We start from the raw sequence: 22,854 nt of genomic DNA on the forward strand, positions 1-22,854 counted from the left end.
GCATAGCAGTACTGGCTGTGAACACTGGCTCGCCGTGTAATTTCCAGTGCATCCCGTTCTCATCTCTCTCGCTCAGCTAAGTAATGACTTAGATCCATTCCCGGATAAATAGCAAATTGAATGTGTGCCCCTCGTAGTGTGGCGCACTACACCACCCCGTCTGCGAGCCAGCAGCGCCGCTGTGTGCGTGCCGGCCCTGTGTGTGTGTCCACTGATAATGCAAGCTGTATATTCTGGTGATTAGTGGCGCACGCCTATTAATTCTACCAGACTCAGGTAGTTTTTAGAGATACTTGAGAGCCAGCGAAGTGAAAATTTATTTATCCCGAGAACAGAGAGGATATTTAAAAAACAGTAAACCAGGGTATGCCACTAATTTCGGGTGCAACAAGCGTAGTTAAAACTATGTTTTAAAAACTAATTTCGCCCCGAGTAGGTAGAGCAGCGCTGTCGATAACCCGCTACTATTTACAATGTTTTCGTCGGTCGTATTTTTTGGCTTGTTTTACGGTCGGCGAATATGAAAAGTTTTGAGGAGCTCTCGCTGAGAGGCGTAAAGGCGGTTTACGACGCGTCTTCGAGTTGAATGCGCCACATGTTAGCGTGTTCCGCTGAATTTCCTCGCGGTATAACCATATTACACGTGCTCCATGACCTGACCATGAAAATTTTAAACGTCTCACTTCAAACTAAAAGGCTCGTTCTCGCGTCGTAAGTTGGTGAACGGGCGCATAATGTACAACCCGTGTTTATTGTGCCGAATGCTTGGGGGTTAGGATAAAACCGACGTCTTTTTAACCATTGCACAATGCAGCCCCGACTGGGCCAGCTGCAAAAACTCCCGCCGGGACAACAAAGAGATGTCCTTATAAATTCTCGATTAAATTTTGGATACGAGCTCCAATGAACACAAATTCCTAGAGTCGGTCCAATAAAGGACGCCGTGCAGCCGCGTTAGGAGGCCATAAACGAACGTATTATCCATGTAAGGCGGAATAGCCGTTGCACAATTAATTGTTTCATTTTGGGAAACAATTCCCGCTCCTCATTCAATTAAGAGCGGCGACTAAGGGGAGTGGGGCGGCGGGGGTTTGGGCTACCCCGCCCGCTCATGAGACGGACGTATTAATAGCGCCTGCAATATTGATATACTCGTATCGTATCCCACGTACCGCGCTCGAATACGATATTGTTTGTTAGCGAATTCGATTTGTGTCGATCATAAATCTTGCGCCTTATGTTGAATTCGGAGTTGATTGAATTCGCACCGAGAACGCAAGGAACGAACGAGTGTCGCGCGTCGCGAGTGTAAAGTAACGTTTTCGTTTTAATTAGTGTTTCTGGATGAATAATAGATTAACGAAGCGAGTGATGACGAGTGACGGCTCTATGCCTCGTGCTCGGCGCTCAGGTGATACCGAAGCGGGACTCAATTAGCAAAAACACACAGAATTAAGAGAGACAAACATGTCGGCCGGGACACATGACGAGGCGCCCTCCTCAATCCGAATTTTATATTGCGCCATTCATTATTCATTGTGTTTGTCAAGAAAATTACTGTGGACCTTTTAATATAACTTCCCGAGTCGCACAAACGGAGCTACAAATTGGAGTTGTGAACAAGTTCGCTGGAAGTCGCGACTTAACCTTGGCGATTAGTACTCGCGTGTCGAGCCGTCAAACAAATTTAATTAGGTGCTAAATTCGCGAGGATCATTCCGCGTATTTAGTCAGCGGCCGAGATGAAATAAGTTTGTCGTTTTGCTAGTAGTTGTGAGTTGGTATAAGTGTAATGTAAAGAGAGTAGTTAATTTAAAAGATAGCTACGTCTCAGGGCAAGCTTTCAAATCAGTGGCGTTGGCTGAAGATTTGAGAGCAATCTGTTAGATTGGTTCATTACGGCCTCCATTAGTGGAGTAATGAGTCGCGATGCATGCCGAAGTAGGAATGGGACAGACGGGCGGTTGGCAAAGAAACGCTTGGAAATGCTTTATTAGCGAGAAGTAATATACAGTCGTATATTCAAATGTATTATTTTAAACTTGATACGTTCGAATTAAAGTGTTTTTTCTCTTGAAGATAACTTCAGTTTAATAAGTTCTATTTGTTCGAAGCCATTCTCATGTTTATACATAAAACTAATACTTAGGTATAAAAATAAACATTATGTAAATGCGAGTTTAATAACAACACGGAAAATCGTGATAGGTTGTAATACTTATTTTACAATTTACGGATACTCTTTGAACTTAAGAAGCTAAATTGGCTTTACTTAAGAAACTCGTGGTTGACTTATTTATAGGTATGTTGTAAGTGTGTTCAATAGATATAGTACCTATGTTATAGACAAATTCCTCAATATATTAATGTAAGTAAACTATTGCTTTGAGATCTCAAAGTCAGTATTAATAGATCCCATTCAATAATAAACTTAAAGAAAACCCAAATAAAGCACAAAATTGTGTCACCACACTTCTGAAACAAACGCAGCGTTCAAACCGCAGCGTTCGGACCGCCCGTTTACTAGCGCTCGTAACGTTTAAGCGAAAATTAGCTGCAGCTTGGTGTGGAGGATTTCGAGTATGAATGCAGGTCGGGTGGTGTCCATTAGCCTAATTGGAGACGCGGCAGCACCGCAGCGCCACCTAGGACACGGCCCTTTGTTATAGCAGACACTAAATTTGACTGGAATCTGCTAATAGACCGCTGGTGTAACGTGCGGTTTATGATTTTATGGCTCTTTTGATTTTGGAACGCGGGAATTAAATCGATGCTTTTTTAGAGCGATTGGTTTAATTTTTTTTTATCGTGTTGTCTGATTTTTTGTATTGGCCTTTTTCTGTTGTGAAAATTTTACGTAGGTACTTTTTTGAACCAGAAATCATATTCATAATTGAATCAACGTCTTGAAGACAAAAAAATAACTTGTTAATTAAAAATATATATTCGGTAGATATTAATGAATACCAAAACCTCGTTAGCAAAAAATCCAAAGTCACTAACATTTCGAAACTTAATACATGACTAATGAGAAACCCTAAGTTGCGCTTATACTCATAGCATTACGACAAAAGGTGAGGGGTGGGCGGCAGCTCCTTCTAATTAAATGGTAAACTTTCATGAGCTCCCCCCTCCAGCGCCGCTAATTAATGCGCCCTCGGAAACCCGCTCGGACGTCTCGCCTTTGAATCTGAGACACTACATCACACGTGGAGACAACTCCTTCTCAAACCGCCTTGTATCAAATATCCGATACAGTTCTTAGCACTCTTCCCATAATCAAATAACATTTTTTAAAACCAAAATGGTCCGAACTTTCCTCCAATCTCAAGTATCAATGCGAACACGGCAATCCTTTTAGTAAGCGTTAAAAACTACGGCAGAGGAAGTCAATCCGCGGGCAGGTGCCGGCCGTGCCCGCGGCCGCCTGCCGCCTGCCGCTCGCTAAACGTATTGTCGTGTACCGCTTCTGATGTGGTCGAAACTAAACCCCAACTACTTAATTGAAAACCGTAATAGAGAATCCAAATACACGGTATCCCTTTTGATCGCTATATTGGAGGTGCGATGCCAAATTAATTGATCGTCTCGTTAATGTGTCGCGTAATGGAATACGACTGTAGTGGATATCCGCTATTAAAATTATCCAACCCGCAGCCCCGAGTTTGAATGTATGAAATTTTCTCTGTAAATAATTCTGAATTAATTCAAATCACTGTTAGTAATAAACGTCTGCGCTAGCGCCGCAGCATCTTCTGGGAGCTCGAAGAATACGGTAAAATGTTCCAAGTTTCTTCAAGCAATCAAGGCTTAATACCGTAGTGAAGTTTCAAGTTGGGAAATTATAGGGCGCGGGGTGAGACGCGGGCGGGGCGGACGTCCGCCGCGTGTCATCTCGTAACATCAAAAATGCATTTAAATTCTGCGCAATAAAAAACAGCGGCGGGAAGTTTCACAGCGGCCCGGGGATTGAAGACGCCTGCCTCCAACCCGTGCGCTTTATAGCACTACACAATTCTGTCCACCCGCACTTTACACGATCCCCGATCTACTTACTAATAAAACTGTTTCATAATATAAATGTGCTACGAACGAGACTGAGCAGGAACACAAGCGCTCGCCGCGTCAGGATTGTTAGTACAAGCAATTGCCTCATTGTATCGAAGAGTTCTCCCTACAAGAGCCTCAATAGCTCTCCGGAGCCCTCATTTCTTGTAGTTTAACTTTAGCAGTACAGTCACAGTGCTGCGTTCAACTTGTGGAAACTTTTCTGCAAACTATTTATCAAAGCTGTTATTCCTTTAACACATTGCTAGTTTGGACTGTGATTTGGTTTGACAATATTCATCAAATATCCTCGTTTTGTCATGGGTCGTTCATATAAAATGCCATTAAAAATTCCGTAAATTAAAAGTAAATAAATCCATGCACCTGTATTTATTGAATCTGCAGCGAGAGAAATATCAGGTGATAACTGTGGGACTCGCTCAAAAAAACTGAAGGAAAAATATTTTCCGTGTCCGGGCCGTTGTCGGGCCGGGCCGGGCTCCCCTCGGTCGACTTGATGCGATAATTAGCCCGCCCACTGTCGGATAATTGCGGGATCCGATATTGTGCCGGACATTTCAAGAATTGTTTACAGACAACGATTTTAAGCGCTCCACTTTATTTCGAATTCGGTTCGGTGTTGATATTTTGAAGTTTTAAGTTATGAGCACGTCTGCAAGTGATTTTTAAGGCTTGAATATGTGTTTGCCAATGATAAAATGAGTAATCTTTGGTAACAAAATAAAAACAACACCACATAAAGTTAATCCGAGGACAACAAATTACTTAAATCAAACCACGTAATAATATCAAAACACAGCCCTTCATTGAAACATTCAGTAATTACAAGCACATTCCATTAACAGTTATAAATTGAATATTACAAAGGAACCGTCACAATAACGCACCCGCGCCGTAACAATAACACAAACTAATTACATTGTGACGGGTATTCTTTCATTAGCGAAATGAAACGTGTCCGCCGCTCTGACCGAACCACCCTATCAATTACAAAGCGATGCAATTACATTCGGTACCTAATAAGCCACTTTATGGTACACGTGAAATACGACAATTTAACAGGAAATTAAAGTTGGTGCCGCAAACCACGGACGTCATTTCGCAATAGTTTGTCCAATTTATCAGTGTTGAGAGTCGTTAGGAAATAATCGTAATCGAAGCGAGCTCCGCGCTGAACAATATGGACCGATGTCGGCCTCTCTAATTGGCCCTTACCTGGAGCGCACTCGAGAATGATAAAGCCCCCATTAGCCGCCCTATTATTTACCTACTCGTCATTAGCGTAGACTTCATTAGGATAACGAGATAACGGAGCCGGGACTCGAGTACTCAGCCCGTGCAGTATTTTTGGTGTTTTTGAGTGAAATTCGCGGAATTATGGGGAGCTAATAGATTCTGAGAAGACGGTTTACTTCGAACTTGATCTGAGTGGTAATGGAATGTTCTAGATTTAGTTGCTAATAGTTGTTCGGATCCTGCGTGTATTTTAATTCTAAACGGATTTAAGTTGACTGACCTCTGTACTGGTGTTCTGGTACTTAGTATTTTATGTTCACAGCTAATTATAATCATTATTTTTATTTTTCAAATTGACGCTACTTATTGACTTTGTTGCATATTGACATTTAAAGCAACATTATTGGTATATGCACATTGATATTTATGCCGTTTAATTTTTAAATTAGTTTAAACAGCTTTTATTTAAAACCATTTTTAAATTAAATATCAAGACTATGAAGTTTTTTGCTTTTGAGGTATTCGCCCACATATATAACATGGGGATATATTTTTAGACCTTCAGTCAGTTCATATTTAAACAAGTTTAATAATACCTTTAATAAGTAAAAAGTTGTTTTTACTTGTGAGGTTAATTATCTTAATTTGAATACTCGATTGATTTTCAATATAACTACTAATAACAGAAGATAAAGTCTAATTTGCTTCGATCTAGCTACTCGTGTGGAAGTGTAGGATAACAAGCCGCGTTGGGAAGGACGAACTAATTATTTCGTAGTATTCTATTTCCCGCACTCTGCATTACAAACCCAATAACAATATAAACAATACGCCAATAGGCATTAGGGAACCGATACCGACATTATGGCGCATGTATTATTAAGATCCATATCAAACACGGGAAAAATGGATGCACCAGCAAAATGGATGCCGCACAAAAAACATACCGAATTTATTGTTAATTATAAAAGTCCGGCGCGGAACATTAACGCAGAGATGCGATACCCAGATAGCAGCTCGTCTATTTATTTATTATTTAGATATCGGCCGGTGCGGTCACGACTCCATATTGTTTCGCTATAATGGCATTAATGACCTCGGTTTAAAGTTGAAGTGTTAATTTGATTTAAAATTATGCTCCCGATTACAATCTTCACGTTCAACTTTCGCCCGAAGCTTTAATTACAGCGGTGATCCCCGATGGAGCCGGCGTGATATGCCCCCCTCGCGGTCATAACACAGCTCGATGCTAATAAAAGCTGGACGTTCACCACAGAGGCTAGTAAACCTCGTTGCAATGCAGCTTAATGTACGAGTTGACATTATAAAAGTTAGAATTAATGATTTTAATCTCATTCGCTTATTGCTGTATGTACGGTTTACGGGCAATGTGTTTAGTGACAAATTATGCAAAGTGTTGCCCGTTTAATGCAAGATGCCAGCGCTATAGATGAGCTACCCACACTACCCACCTAGATTGTTATCGAGATATTAAAAAACAATTGCACAACGAAGCCTTTCTGTACCTTTACGGTATATTTTCGTTTTAACTGAGTAAGTTCTAAAGTATTTTATTTTAAAATAAAAGAGTAAGATAAGGATCATAAACCTTTTATCGTGAACGCAGTAGTTAACTTAAATGAGCATTTTATATACAGTCTCTGTTTAACATACAATGGTGGCTAAGGGTTTTTCGAGAAAATTGCTACAGTAAACAACGAAGTAACGGTTGCATTTGATTCAAGTGTTGACGACCGCCAATGAAAGCTGAGACGCGGGTAAAGGGCAGGAACGGTGCGTGTTTCTTACTAATAAGTTACGAATCATTAAGTGTTACTGCTGCGTTAAATAGCTGCAGCTGATAACTGTACGCATCACTAATTGCCGTGTACCGTGAATTATGTACGTTTAAAAAAGTTCACTGTTCGCCTAATCCGTTCAACAAAACATAAAAGCGAAAAACTATTTTCAAACGCGACAGAATTGATGTCGTTAGAAGCGATTATACCAATTACGTTTGATAGGAACTTTAGTGAAAAGAAATGTGCTATATTTTTCCTGGAAAATAAGAATTGACGTATCGGGAGCGGGCCGCGGGGCGAGCGTCCGTGGACTGAGTTACGACCGCCGGTACTCGTAAACGTCACATTAATTAGCATGCCCACTAATGAGGAGTTATGGCGCTCTAATGAGAGGACTTGTACTCGACGTATTTATTAACGTACGCCCAGCGACGGCCGCTCCGCCGCTAATCTGATAGATTTACGAAACCAACACATTTAGTCTTCCGAAGAAAATGTTGTTGTTTTAAAAGAAACGCAATCTTCGGCTCTAACTAAGAAACTGTAAGATAAATCAACCAAGTAAGGCTACGGTGACAACTTAATAACATAATTAAACGCCTGACACAGCTCTAATTGCATGTAAGTGTCTGTGGATTTTTTGCTAAACAACTATGGTATTACTAAGGGTCAATCAAATGAGGCGAATGAAATTTCTACCATAATTAGTGGAGAGCAGCTATTAGGAGATGAAGTTTTTCCATACAACCCGTTCCCGTGATTTAGATAAGTGTGATTCGATGTAATACAAAACCGTGCGAAAGAACAAAGCGCGCGTTACCCCCACAATGGAGGGGTGAAAAAGACGTTAATAATATTCGTCAAAGCACTCTGGTTACATTAAATCAATTTGCCCTTTCCGCGCGGTAAGTAGCGAACGGTGTAATTGATAAGTTGAAACCCTTGTACCGAGAAGGCTACAGTTTGGCACTGCCAACATTCTGCCTGAGTTTCCACGTCACGTGCTGCCATCTTTCTCCTCTTTTATACAAATGAAATCTGTGTTGGTGTATGTTTAGAAATACGAACTAACTGGACTTGAACACTTGATACGACATCTAAAACTTATATTGCTACGGCTGTTTTAAAGGCTTCGGGAACGTTTTGCAATTGAAACTTACTTTGAGAACAATTTTAGGGCTTAACGTTACATTTGGTTTTATTGATGGTATGCAAATCGACTTTCAGTTCGAATTAACTAAAGACATTAAGGACGTGGCGTTGCGTTAGGCTTAATTATTATTACATTCTTAAACAATTATTTTGAGAATTCACCTTAGGTTTGTTATCCTCATTATTTCTCTTGGGTTTCCCAATTAGTTTGGGGTTAGGAATCTAGAACAGATACCAATAACCTATAGGGAACAACTAGTGTCTGCCCTTTACAACCCTTCAATGCTGAATCCAAGTATCACATCTTTATTGATTCGAACTGATTTTTGACTCCTTTTTAACATTGTGTCGTAATAAGGATGACAAATAATGGGCAAAAGAGCAGACAGAAAGCTCTTGAACCAATAACCGCTTCGGACAGCACTCATTTAAATTAAAACATCAGATTGTTTTCAATGGACGATAACTGTAATTTGATGTCAGTTTATTTTCACATCCACGTACGATTGTTGTGGAAAAAATTAACGTTTTAAACGTGGAGTTAATCGAGGGAAATGGTTCATTAATATTGGGATCAGGGGAAGTGGATGCAAACGTTGTGTAATCCCTCAACCGTGCGGCCATTTTTCATTGCATTTATTTGTAGATGTTATTGTGATTGTGATCTGCTTATAATGTTTTCTCTTGGGAAATTTGTGTAATTTTTTATTTACTTATTTTACACTTTATGTACATTGAAATAAAGGTGGACTTAATGCTAATTTGGCTTTCTCTATGACTGTTAGAGTATGCCAAACTTGAGGGTGATGCAGCAATTTTGTTAGTATGGATTTATTTGACGGATTTAGTATTGGATTGCTACAGTTTTTGTATAAAATTATGTCTGTAAAGAGTCTTTGTCTTGGTTTTATTTGATTATACGTATCCTTTAATAAACAGCCACATTCACACGATTCTCTGTCTCGTCCAAATATAAAAATTTGAATGCCAATAAAAAATATTAATTCTGAGTTTCAGAACCCCTTCACCTCATCACCACAGGAGTCGATATCGATATCTTAAGGGTGGCCGTTATTTTTCCACACAGTCTATTGATTAAAACAAAGCAACAGTCCCATATCTTTTTCGAAATATTTAATTGAATGTAAAATCCCTCTCTTTGATACCGCGAGATTTTAGCTGCAAACGATGCCCCAAGTGGGAGCCCTAATTGTATTGCTCTATCAATATTTAATCTGTAATCATGACGTGTATGTGTGTAACTGTATGTGCATGTGTGTTTGTATGTATGAATGGTAGCATCATAAAGGAGTGCACCGGAACAGATCGCACGACAATATCCTAATTCACTCGCGCGAATGTAATCCATTAGTGTTCCCTCCTCAGGGCACACCGCCCCCCTACCCCGTCACACCCCCGCACCAGTCTGTCATTCATAAACCTCCATATAATTTGTATTGGCACATGTTTCATATGACTAATGGACGAGGGCACATTAAATATAAAAACGACGTACTGCTTATTGCTGTTTACAAAACTGAAACAAATTTTTATTTTGAAATATATGAGACGAACGTGTACAGAGAAATTCTTGGGAAGGATGAATTGGAGTCAGACACAGGTACGTTAGTTATTCTAAAAGGTCTGGCTCTTTATAATGTAATGTAATCCGAATTTGTCTTTCACTCGCTGCTCTTACGCATGTTTAAGGATCATTTACTAATGAAAAAAGCTACGCCTTCAAATGTATGTGTCATTACATTAATGCTCTTACTTTTATGATGTTTCGTACTTATAAATCTTATGAATATGGAATTTAGTTGTGACTGAGTCGATTTTAACTGGCTGGTAAAAGGTTATTAGATTTCGAAACATAAGTTGTGTAGAAGGTTGTTTAATATTTTCTAGTGTTGAAAAACATAACTTTAAACAATGAAAAAAAGGCAACACTTAAAAAAGAATTTACACATATAATTGCTAATTTTAAACCACTAGAGTCATTTAAGGCAGATGTGGCTTGTCCAAAAAAACCTACACATTACCTGCTTAATTTAAAAATTTATAATAACCATAATTATGATCCTCGTTTTAAACACGTTGGCCTCATAATGCGGTGTTTTTTATTATAAGCGTTATAATAAAATTAAAGTTAATAAGTGTAGTGGTCGCCGCAAGAGGTAGGTTTTTTCTTTTAATTATATTATTATATCGAGTCTATTAAATGCAAGGAGACCGCATCGGATACAACTTCTTTCAACTTTCTTATTAATATTTATATTATGATAATTATATTTATTGTGTTTAGCATTGGGTTTTGATTACATTTATTTCTTTATCAGCTTTTTTTTAGGGGGAAATCATCCAATGGCTTTCAAACTCCTACTGACTAAAAACAAGCCCGTTTCTTCTCCTGCTCTTCGAGTCGGAACCCCGGCAACCCGTTTAGGTCTTCCGTGGCTCCGCATTGGGCATCAGCCCTATTGGCTCCATCTGTAGTGGTCTGATAGCTCTTTTAGGGTGGTTGGATGCGGAAGGCAAAGCGATGGTGTATTGTAGCAGGACCACAAAGATTTGATGATAAAGGTTCATAACAGAGGCAGAAATGATGATTGAAAGATGCCTCTAACTCTACTTGCTTAAAGTTTGCTATACGATAAAGGTACCTCTGCCAATGCATTTGTGAAATATTATTTACTTTTTTCCACATATTACTTTTTACATAACATGTGTGTGTAATACTGTTTCGAATTTAGTTCAGCGGATAAAAAAATATCTAGGACATTTAATTTTATTTCGAGTTTAAACGAATTACAAATCTTCTAGGAAATAATTGTTTTGACAATCCGTATCCGACCTCCTTCTCAATTCAAGGAAAATAAAAATACACAGACAGACAGTCTTTATAATTTCCGTAACATGTAGAGATTTGGACAGTGTATATTATAGTATCAAGCGGTTTCTTTGTGTAGATTTGATACGTGACAAGTTGTAAGGAATAGTATAGAAAATGTTTGTAGGAAATGTTACTCATGCTAAAATTTTTAGTTGAACTTTAGAATCGTGAATGCAATGCAGTGTACATATTTACATTGGTATCTAATGTTTCAGAGAAATATCACATTAAAACCAAACAGTAAACAGCTTATAATAAAGAGACTTCAAAAAAGACATACGTATATCTAAATGCCTTTCCCCGAATCTTTCGAATCAGTAAAAAAAAGCGTGTATTTTGTTGAAATTTTCATCCATTAAACGTGTGCTCTTTCCGTAGCTTTAATACACTTAGGTACTGGCTGCGTTTTCACAAAAATTAAAGAAAGTAATCAGTGGAATTACGGTGGCTACTAAAATATGTATTCGTCATAAAAGTATGCGCCGACTTCTGTCGAGGATAAATATTCATTATGACGGATCGTGTAGCGTTTTAGCGGGATTAAACGCTATTAACCGGCGTCGCTATGCTCTTAGCTAAATCAATCGGGTAGAGTATCTGTGTTGTTATGTATTCTGTGTAACAATGTGCTCGCCACTTCTAGAGGGCAATTACTTAAAATCCTTGTGAATTGTTAAAGTTTTTCGCTCTTTGTGGCTCGTTGATGTGTTTTTGTTCGCTTATTATCACTGTATTGGCGGTTTCATTTGCTTTTGTGCCTGTGTTAACATTATTGCAATGTAGAGGAATGAATGAATTGCTCTGGGGTCTTATTTAAACTTGAGATATTGATCGATTTTGTTTTTATACTTTTATGAATGCTTGTTTAGTAGGTATCGTGTGCTAAAGTCTAATGTATGCCGTCAACCCCTTTAATTAACTTAGGTACAATGTTCCGAAAAACATAATACCATACAACCTAGATTAAAATCTCCTTACTAAGAACAATTTTTGAGAAGCTTGTTTGTTATAATGAGCTTATTAATATTCAAAATAAAGTCTGTTATAAAAGTGGAATGTCATGGGGAGGGAATTTTACGCGTGTTTTATTATAATAAACAAAAATATAAAGTGATGTACGTCTAATCTGTGTGAAGACGTGTTGTCGCGTCGGCGACGGCGTCGTCACTCAATATGTATGAGCGGTTGTAAACACCAATGCGGGGGTTCGCTTCATCCGGCTGAGAGCTCTCATTCGCCTCTAATTAATTACTCAACTCAGTTTCAATTAAATTAACTCGAGATCGGGGCATCGACACGCAACGAATCGATGCCAGCCGCGATTCGATTAAGATCGTTAATATCGATTAATTTTACTCGTTAGTTATCAATAAAGTTATTAAAGCGAGCGACGGAACCCCTACGTAAACATTGCAGGTGCATGTTCGTGTTCATGCAAAAAATATTGTTTCGTGATGTTATTAATTGGGAAAATGAATGTGCAGTTAGATAAATGATAGGTAATCGATATTTGTGGTTGACAAACGAATTAAGTCATTAGGAGTGGATGTTTATAAAGTTGAAAATTGTTTGATGAGGTGTCGTGACGTCACGCGATGTACGCAGTCCAAGTTATTTTGCGGATATCGTTATTCTTCGGTACTTGTTCGGTACGTGACTTGTTGAGGCAGCTATAAATGTCATGTCTTTGGGCCTCTGCAGAGACAAAAAAGTAAAACTCCATGTAGTTTTTATTAAAATTATAACCATCACTACATAGTATAAAACAAAGTCGCTTTTTCTGTCTGTCAAATGCGCAACGGATTTTAATGCGGTTTTTTAATAGATAGAGTGATTTAAGAGGAAGAATTATATGTACAATACATACATAATATATTACCATTGCACCACTAGTTATTTGATAATGTACGAATGTTTAGCGGTCAATGTGTAAATTAATAACACCTGTAACTGCATTTAAAGTTATTTCAACGCAAATAACGTTAACATCAAAACTATTAATTAAACTTTAAACTTTAGAAACTCACTGCGTAACTAGTTAGTTATTTACACTGCAAATTAATATGAGATTCTAGGTATTATTAGGTATATTGCAACAGGGATGATTCTCCTTATTTCTTACAGGTAAAATGCTGTGTTTAGTGATTTATTATTCCTGTTTTAATAGAGATTAGTATTTTTAAAGCTGATTTTTTTATACTTAATAGAATCGCGCTTGGTCACCATCTCACCTGGTGGTAAGCGATGATGTGGCCGATGATGGAACGATGGCTTGATTTATTTAATCTACATAATATAATCTACTTTTCACGAGTTATGTTACTTGTCCTAATTAATAGGCAATGGATCGAACCCGGTACACTTTTTACTGACATCGTTAATATTTTTTATAGTTTCTATGAAAATATAGAAACAGTCCTGGTAACTTTTCTTGTTCTTAAAATGTTCTTCAAATTCCTATTACTCGTAGCTTTTGCCAAACTGGTCAGTCACTGACTCAGTGGTTGTAGCTTGTAGCTTGACTGACACCGTCCAGTGCTGCCATCTACTGTCTAACTTCATGTATTGACACTTGTGCTTGACACACTTCGAAGCCACTTCAGGGTTAAATGGCATAAATCTGGTGTTTCTTAGTAGAGTAGAGATTTTTGAAGCTGATTGAAGGAAGTGAAGATGTTTATTTAATACTTTTGGTTCAAAGTAAAGCAAAAGCTGCGTTGTTATTTAATATTGAACTATAAAATCAAAGCATTAAAACACCTTTTTAATAATTATGCTTTGATAATAGTCAAATGTAGCATTCGTTAAGCTTTCAGCAAAGCATCAACGACAGACATTAAAAATCCCGACAAAATAGTTAACTAACTACAGTCAAACGACTACGTAATCGTAACTGTCGCAGTTAAAGCTTAAAACTCATTATAAATGTTACTATGACGCTTTTGATACATCAACTTATTTGTATCTCAAACACGAAGTAACACTAAAACTAAATTGGCCACTCGAAACTAGTTGAACCGAGTTTAAAACTGCGCCCTTAGCGGGGAGGGGCGTTTTAATTACGGCGTTTAAGTAAAAGCGACGCTACGTCTAGTCTAGCTAGCTGCATTACACAGATTCAGCCACCAAAAGCCTTCCACTTAGCTAATGAAACATGTTCGCGTATAGTGTTTTAAGCGTCGTCGCAGCCGAGGGCCGCACCGTGCCGACTGCGCATTGTGAGCCGCCCGCCGCCCGCCACCGGCTTCGGTGGACTCGTCTCCGCAAATCCTCATTTACTTGCATTATTTTAATGGAACTATTGTGGGCGGATGTCCTTTGTCGCGTGCGGATGCGGATCCGGCGCACCGGGCTGTGGGAAATGTGCCGGTGCATAAGTGCATCACCGCTCTGCCCCAAATTGTACCGCCGATCCCAAATTAAATGGCAGAAAGCTCTGTTTCAATTTAGCAGATTTGAATAGTCGCTCAAATTGTGAAGTCACCGCGGTCTCGGTTTATTGTACGCGAAATGCTCAAGTATAAAATAGAGAAAAGAAATAACAAGGTATCCATTTAACTAATTAAGTGGGGCGAGTCGGTTTCGAGGTCACGCAGCGCGTCCGCAGAGAAATCCCACGGACCTCTAATAACTGGCTTCCCTAATAAGCTAAGAGGTTGTCTTACTCGTATAAAAATGCAATCGGCGGAGCGAAGGCCCGGCGACGTCGTTGAAACTTTTCAAATTTTCCACCAGCCCGACGGTATTAATTTTAAATTAGAGCCAGAAACGTAAATTGTCTCCACATGTGAACGACTCGCGTTAATTAAAGTTTTCTTTATACTTGCATGTTTTATTCTAATGTATTAAGCATTCAGCTTTATGTTAGGTCATAAATCAGGTTTTGTGGTCGCTTTATTTGTATTATACAGCAGACTAATGAGTCAGTGAGCTTTTAGCGTGTACTTTAATAAGTAATATAGTTGCTGTCTGTTACTGCAAAGAAACAAAGATTTAATTTCGATAATGGAGTATTAATTTCGTGTCGTATCCCCACTGTAGGCACGCGCTCGGTTAGGCCGGGCACACACGGGCGACTGCCACTTAACATGGTCAGGTCGTGACTGAGTTACGAGCGGTATGGTTCATAATGTCGGTCTCGCGAGTGGCCACGAGCTGTTTCACACGACTGACCGTATGATTTTTCGTGATCACAGAGCGCACAGCTCCGAGGGGCGGGTGGCGAGTGTGCGCTAAGCCTTAGTGTCACGACGTGATTAATTTCTAAACCTCCTGACGCCTTAACTACCTTCGTAATAACTAAACTAGACACGAACCCAAGCCCAATGAATAAATTAAATACTAATTTCTTGACATACTTTGTTTGAAGCGGATTGCCTTGCGAGTAATTACGGTTATATTTTTATTAAGGTTCTGTACCTAAAGCGAAAGTAACATTTCATCAAAAATTTAAGGGAGAGTATTTTCATTAATTTTTGGTTCTTTGTTCGAAGTTTAGACAGTGTAATTTTGTTTATTTTACTATGTACAATCTATAGTCGAGGAGTTGACTAATAAACCAGTTAGAAGTAGTTTTTACTTGAGCATTTGATTTATGAGTGGCGACGTGGAAACATAAATGAGGATTGTTAATACAAGTTTAATGAGTGAGCCAGCAAAAACAGTGTAATTACAAGAGCACATTGTAGCACTCACTTAAAACATTTCCAACGAATGAACCCTTCCTTCAACAAGCCATAAAATTCTCAGTATTTTTTTAAACCACAGATAATTACACACGTAACACAAGTATCGATCTAAATTGTTTATTTTTTACAGCGTCAGTTGAAACGAGTAATTAGTGTGGGAGTGATTAGAGGTGAGAGCAGCTGATCGGCCGCGGCACGCAACACTAGCGGGTTCGATGCCCGACCTGCTCTCACGAAGGGCGCTCGATCAAACTACCTTGAATAAAATCATAATGTAAACAACCCCTTCTACTTACTTTGTAAAGAAAAATTAACGAAGAGTAAATTGGCCGTGATTATTGAAATAACAGGCGCTGGGGCTCTGAGCTTACAGGAGACATTTAATATCGACGAACAAAATATTAAAAACCATGCGAAAATTATGCGTAATTGTTTTACTTGCAGAAGTTGCATGTAAATGTCGATGCAATTATAGTCTCACTGCAACTGGAGAGTACTTAAGTACCAGTACCTCGTGTCCAGTATTTGTTTATAAATATTTTCGGTTCTGTTTCGGAGTCGTGCAGAAGGTACACAGTAGTAGCGTGTCGTGCCGGCTGGTGCAAACGACCCCTTAGCTCGCGTGCCCCGGCCGCTCTAAGGCCGATTGAATTAGATAGACAATAGATATCTGTCATCAATCAAAACGTCCAAGAGTTTAATTGTTGAAAGTGAATTGTTTATGAACGACTACTTATAACTCTCACGATTTACTCGAGTATTGAAAGGTTGAAGATTTCACTCACACCTGTCCACTGCACTACATTAGAGGATCGAGATCAGAGGGACGGACCTCGCCCGCAGCAAGCAGCTCTTTGTGGAAAGATTCCCGGAGCGAGTGCGAGGGCACTTTGATGTCGAGCCCGCCAGGTAATTTGGAAAAACGTTATTTAATTAACTTTCGACAAGTCGGCGTAATCGTGTTACAAAGCCGCCGGGTGAACGGTCAAGTCTTTGAGCCACCGGCTAGCTGTTCCACGCGGACTTGATTTTTACGCCAAACATACCGACCATAAAGGCGCTGTCATTTTCAGGTGTTTTCCAATTAACATCGCGCCTTTGACCACGTCCGCACAAAGTAATAACAACAACAGCCTTTGTTATTACCGTGTAGTTTTATTAAAGGGTGGCGGTGTAATAGAGACGCGCTTTAAATTATATGCAGCCGGATTAATTGAACTTATTGGCGGGCCTGTTTATTTGACGCGGTGCGCCGTACGATGTAATTTCGGAGGTGTTGTAGCGTGTTCGAATTGTTATTTCATTAACAGGGCTGGACAATAGTTTTATGAGTTGCCGAAATAAGTTTGGGAGTGTTTAAACTTTGGAATTGGTTAGCGGTGCATTTTGTGTGAGCGCCGTAAGCAAGTCCGGGGCGAGACGAGTCGGCGCCCGCGGCGGCCGGCGGCCGGACGACGGTCCGCGCCACGGGATAATTAACTGTGCGAACTATCCCCTTGTCCGACAAGTACTGCAATTAGAAATTTGCTTTAAAGCGCTAATAAATATCATTAACATCTGAAACTAACTTGTGTGTCGAGTGTGTAACGCGCTTTATACATGTGTGTGTTAGAGTCATGGAGTTTGGTGTAAGTGGAGAGAGTTAGTTTTATTGATAAGGCGAAAAGTGACTAGTTTATAATTCTAAATGATTGATACTATACATTGTACGTATATGGGTAAAATGTGCTCTTGAAGTGCGTTTCGTGCGAACTCCATCTCATAAACAAAAGCCTGTGCGTTGTTCATTGAACAGCTTAATTGTTTTTCTTCATCACTTCCATTTGCCGAGTTCGCATGTCTAATAATTTCAATTAATTAATATGTCTTTCAACGGAGTTGCGAGTTTGTGCACTTACCTTACTGTTGAATGAAAAACGAAGATTTTTTATAGCTGTGACATATGTATATCGGGGAAGAAATGGTATCTTAAAGAAGTTTGAAGCATCATATCTGGATGACGTTGTGCTATCATCAAAAAAATATGCTAATGAACTTATTGTCAATGGCCTATTTTTGGCTCTACAACACTTATGGTCAAATACTCAAACGTCACTCAATTTTAAGACGTTCTCATGAATAGTTCTGTCACTAAAAATTCTTTATAAAAGACAGAGATAAAACGATATTTAAGTACAACTTTAAATTGAGTAGCCTTTCAGTGTTCGGGCATTAGAGTTTCGTAGCCTCATCTATTAATTTCATCAAACTTAAGCACTTCTCCCACAATTTCCTACCACAATTTTGGTTAAATGGGTAAATGCACCTTACATTTTCATCAAAGCGTGTTCAATACAGACGGTCATACAATATTTTAGTAATTATCACGGCAGTCAGTCGTTAGGTACTCGCATCTAATCCGATCACACGGAGTGGTCGTGTCGTGAGTGCAAATGGTACACACGAATACACATCAAGCTATGCGAAACCAGTATAAACTGATCTCTGAATGTACCAAAACATCGTACAAAGCGAGTCTATGATAAACTGGTTCTGTATAACTTCATGTATACCTGCACCTCTCATCCCTCTGTTTCGCTTATGATTCGTGAATTTTTAACACGTCTGAGAGGACTGCAACGTTGCTTTAAACAATATTGGTATTGGCTTTTAGAAAATATCCTATGTATATTTTTTATTAGGCTTTTTGTCTGTCTGTCTGTCTGTTGTGCTTTCGTTTTTGTTGTGGGATGAAGTGATTTTGATGGGCTGGTTTGCTGTTCTTCTTTTATGAGATTGACGGACTTTTGAACGGTTTTTTTTTAAGGGGGACATAGATATGACGTATAATAGTCCATGAACACCTACCACACTAGCGTGCGTAGCGGAGCCAAAAATGTGTTTCTAGTGTTTTGAGAAACTTTTGACAGGTGAGAGATGGTGCATGGACTTGATAAGTCTTATAGTGGTTCAAATACAGAAAGCAAAAGGAAAGAAAGAGTGTATAATAATAAAATTGGTCTTAATGCAATATGTAACTCCTCTGGTGTTGCGGGTGTCCATGGGCGGCGCTGATCGCTTACCATCAGGTGACCTATCTGCTCGTTTGCCCCTATTCCATAAAAATATTAAATTGAGCACCATCACCAATTAAAACGTACTATAAACTGCTCCGAAAAATAGTGACGTGGTGACGCTCAAAACGGAACAGGTACAGTCAATACCGAATCCAATTAATATCAGTTACTTTTACCACAACGTGTGACGTATACATCACTATACATACATCATACATATGTAACACTTCCTATTACATCGACAGTACACTACCAACTACGAGCTACCCACTTTACGACCTATGTTACTTTTATCTCTCCGCCTCAGTTACTGCAATAGACAATAGCAAATTACCTAGTTACACGACAAACGACTGCTTAATTAAACCGTTACCGACTAAAACCGCTTTTTATCAAGAATAACCGTTTTTAAAAACGTTAATTACGTTTTTGTTCGTTCGTTTGTTTGCTTGCTTTGTGTTGAGATGTTTATGTGTTTTGTGTAGTATTGTGTGATTGATTTCGGTAATGTTTTTGAATAAACATCGTGTGGATTTTGATGTCTACGTTTTCATACAAGTATTGTTCAGTTTCTTATTCCAATTCCTTTTTGTATTTTCAGGAAAATTTGTGCACCGGGTTAAGCAACCAGATACTCTTATCTCTATCTATCTATTATGGTCCTTTGCAATTGTTTTTGGAAGAATATCGTTATTAAAGAATAGTTTAAGTAATCATTAAATGTCTTTGAGTACGGCAGTTAGTGCTTTCTTAAAGGCTCCAAGGAATTTGTATGTCATATTTCAGTTTTCTTATACTTTCTTATTTCAGCTTTTCTACCACTAGTTTTGATTGCGGTTTGTCTATCGGTCAGTCACTACTCACTATACATATAATATAACGGAAGAGCTACATTATTATACTGTTGATATTTATTTACGAAAGATGACATTTATTTGAGCAAAATATATAATAGGTACCTATTTTATTAAATCATGTCATATTTCATATCAATTGTCATGTAATAGTTATTTTAATTTTACCTGTTTATGACATACATAATTATAAATAAAACTTATATACTTATATATGAAATTGTACCATGAAGGGAAACAGAACCATATCACATCACTAAAACATTACATGTACCTATACAATTACGTCATTCCCTAATTATATCACCGAATTAACGGGAGAATTACTAGGAATGGCAATACCAAATCCTGAACTCTCCATTCAATTTTGAATCCGTGGCGGTGTCAATCAACATGGCCCCCGGCAGACAATAATTAACGCAATTAATTAAGCTTAGGAAATACCTTAATTAATGATCACGCGAGTCACGACGAGTAAGTGTTCACTAGTAAAGGTCAAGCGTGAACCCGCCCACGAGTTAAACCTTCAAGGGTTTATTAAAGAATGTACCTCAATCGATTCTATTAATCGATTAATTTAATCATTACTAGGTATTGATTCGGAAACTTTTTATTCTATTAAGTTAATCGATTTTATCGGAGTTTTATTGGAGCTGTACTTATTTGGTCGTAATTGATTCGGAACAGTAATGTTGTTTGGAATAAACGCTCAATGAAGCTATGGAATGTTTTTATTTGACTTATGTTTTTTTATTCATCCTTGGTAAAAATGGATGTAGTAATTATTGGTGGAGTTATTTCCTACGTATGAGTTATTAATTATATAGAGTATCGGTGACCTACCTCCTCATAGTCTTTATGCGAGTGTTGTGGCGCTTGCGCGCGCGCAGGTGGTGCTCATTCGCGCGAGCGGCGCGGGCGCCCGACTTTGTTCTTGCGCGTGGGCGCGCCGGGCACCCCCGTCGCGTTCGCGCCCTTCATCAGCTTCTGCCAATCCTGCTCGCACACTGGTGTGCCCGAGAGCATGTAATACCTGGACAAAGAGAGTTACTTATAGTTGAGGCAGCAAGAGAATTTTAAATGCGTAAACCTCAGTAACTGAGATAAAATCGTTTCGTTTGTTGACTTACATATTGTTATACATTTATAATGTGCACAAAACACATTGTTTTATTTAAGAATCGCTTATGTGAAACAACATGTATTCTCACCTCTATTAATGGGACAAATATTCTGTAAATGTGACAAATGTTTATTTATACCTGGTTGACTGAGACACTGGGTTAGTGGAATACCTCTATAAGTGATATCAATTTGCATGTCTCTTGAAGTCTCACTTAACAAGGTTTTACTGTACATATAATTATCATCAATCAGTACATGATAGTTCCGTTCTGGTGTATAGACCTCCTCTACCAATACATATACACGACAATGTCAGTGTACTGTTCGACACTAGGCTCTTTTTAGAGTGGAATTGGTGGAATGAAATAACTGGTAAAATTGACAGTAATGACTAATGACACATTTGGTTTGATGATAGTTTCTAAAATTTTTAATATGATATTGTTACCGATACTTACCTATCGCCTTGCATAAGGTGAGATCCACATTTGGAGCAGGCGAAGCACTTTATGTGGAACACGTGGAGCGGCTGCTGTGGACCATTCGTCCTCATCACGAACTCGCTGGCAGGGATCGCTTGCCCACACCCTGCGCACGCGCCCCCTGAGCCGAACATTCTGGAACAAGACAATCTTATTTCAATATGTTTTAGAAGCTCCAATACCCCGGGCCCAGGGCTACAGAAGGCAACCTCTACATCCACCTTCTTTCAAGAAACCAGCCTCAAAAACTGGAGAACGAAAGCAACAGATTAAGTAATTTCAACTTCCATCTAACTAAAGAGTCAATAAAACCGAAATTACTTAACTTTTATAACTATAATTAAAACAATCTTAATCAAACAAAAAAGCAATTTAAAACCTACTTTTCTAGTTGCTAATTAAAAACTCGAACTAATTACTAGTATTGAAATATTCTCTAATGAAGTTGGGAGTATTTTAAACGGCCTGCTTCTACAGAATGTTTAAATTGAAGATTAAAATGATCGACATCCCGAGGTAAGTACTTGGAGCTAACAATTTTAACAAGCTAGCTTCAATACGTTAAAATGCCACGATTATTGCTCGTTAAGCTTTGATAAATGGATAATAAAGTAACGACGTTGACTATAAATCACTCAAATGTACATGCTTATTTGTACTGCTGTTTGAACACTAAATTATTGAGTATATTTATAAAATTATTGCTAGTTTCATGCCAGAAGTTGAGTTCAAAATTTAGTAGTACAGGCTGAAGTGAACTAATCCTATCCTATCTTCCATATCGATGTGCTATCATATTAGTTTAAAAGTAAACTAAACTTTTAAAACTGTACCCTTAGTATGAATTTGCTTTACGCTTAAAGTAATCGAAACGAGAGCGCGTTCGGTATTCTGATTGGTTGGTTTATTCGAGCCGGCCAATCAAACAATTTTATTATTTTAAACGTAAAACAAACTCGTACTAAGGATACTGGTCGTCATCTGCATACTCGTTGTTTACGGTTGGCACCCCTATAACCATATTTTACATTTCATGGTACTGTAGAAGTTTATTTATTACTTAATCTTCTGCCTTCTATTCGCCACAAAGCTAAATTATGATTTCATCTTGTTTCAGATATAAGAATATCAGTAGGATCTCTAAAATATTTAGTAGCTCGCATCTTCTTCAAAATAATGCTACAAAGTCAAAGTTTATATTATTAAAAATGTCTGTCTATCGGTCAGTCCTTTAGTGAAGTTATTTGCTCGTTCCAAAGTGTAGATTTCTATGGAGAAGAATAAGTAAGAAACTCCATAAATCCATAGTTGAGTTCTCATTTCCTTAATTCTATTCATAGCTAAGGACCACCTCAGCAATCCTAATAAAACATAATATATCAATCATCATTTCTCTACCATAAAGTCAATTCTAATATATTTTCTATTTCTATTTAAACTTTTCATCGCTATATTATAAAATCAATCATTCGTATCGTAAGTGACCCGGTTGTGGCCA

General features: G+C 38.4%; 1 protein-coding gene across 4 annotated transcripts in view; it reads right to left on the reverse strand.

Annotated features, from left to right (window-relative positions):
• The window catches only part of LOC118273190 (LIM domain transcription factor LMO4), a 147,212-nt gene that overhangs the window by 11,244 nt on the left and 113,114 nt on the right, over positions 1 to 22,854 (reverse strand). For 3 of the 4 annotated variants that reach the window (XM_050698006.1, XM_050698005.1, XM_050698009.1), the window contains exons 3-4: positions 21,333 to 21,506; positions 20,593 to 20,782 (exon numbers count right to left, since the gene is read on the reverse strand). In XM_050698006.1, coding sequence (XP_050553963.1) covers positions 20,647 to 20,782; positions 21,333 to 21,506 — 310 coding nt within the window. In that variant the 3' untranslated portion in view covers positions 20,593 to 20,646. The remainder of the gene's footprint in view (positions 1 to 20,592; positions 20,783 to 21,332; positions 21,507 to 22,854) is intronic. The other variant, XM_050698013.1, reaches the window with a different exon arrangement.

This window comes from Spodoptera frugiperda, chromosome 1, assembly GCF_023101765.2.
Source record: "Spodoptera frugiperda isolate SF20-4 chromosome 1, AGI-APGP_CSIRO_Sfru_2.0, whole genome shotgun sequence".
NCBI classification, from domain to species: Eukaryota; Metazoa; Arthropoda; class Insecta; order Lepidoptera; family Noctuidae; genus Spodoptera; species Spodoptera frugiperda.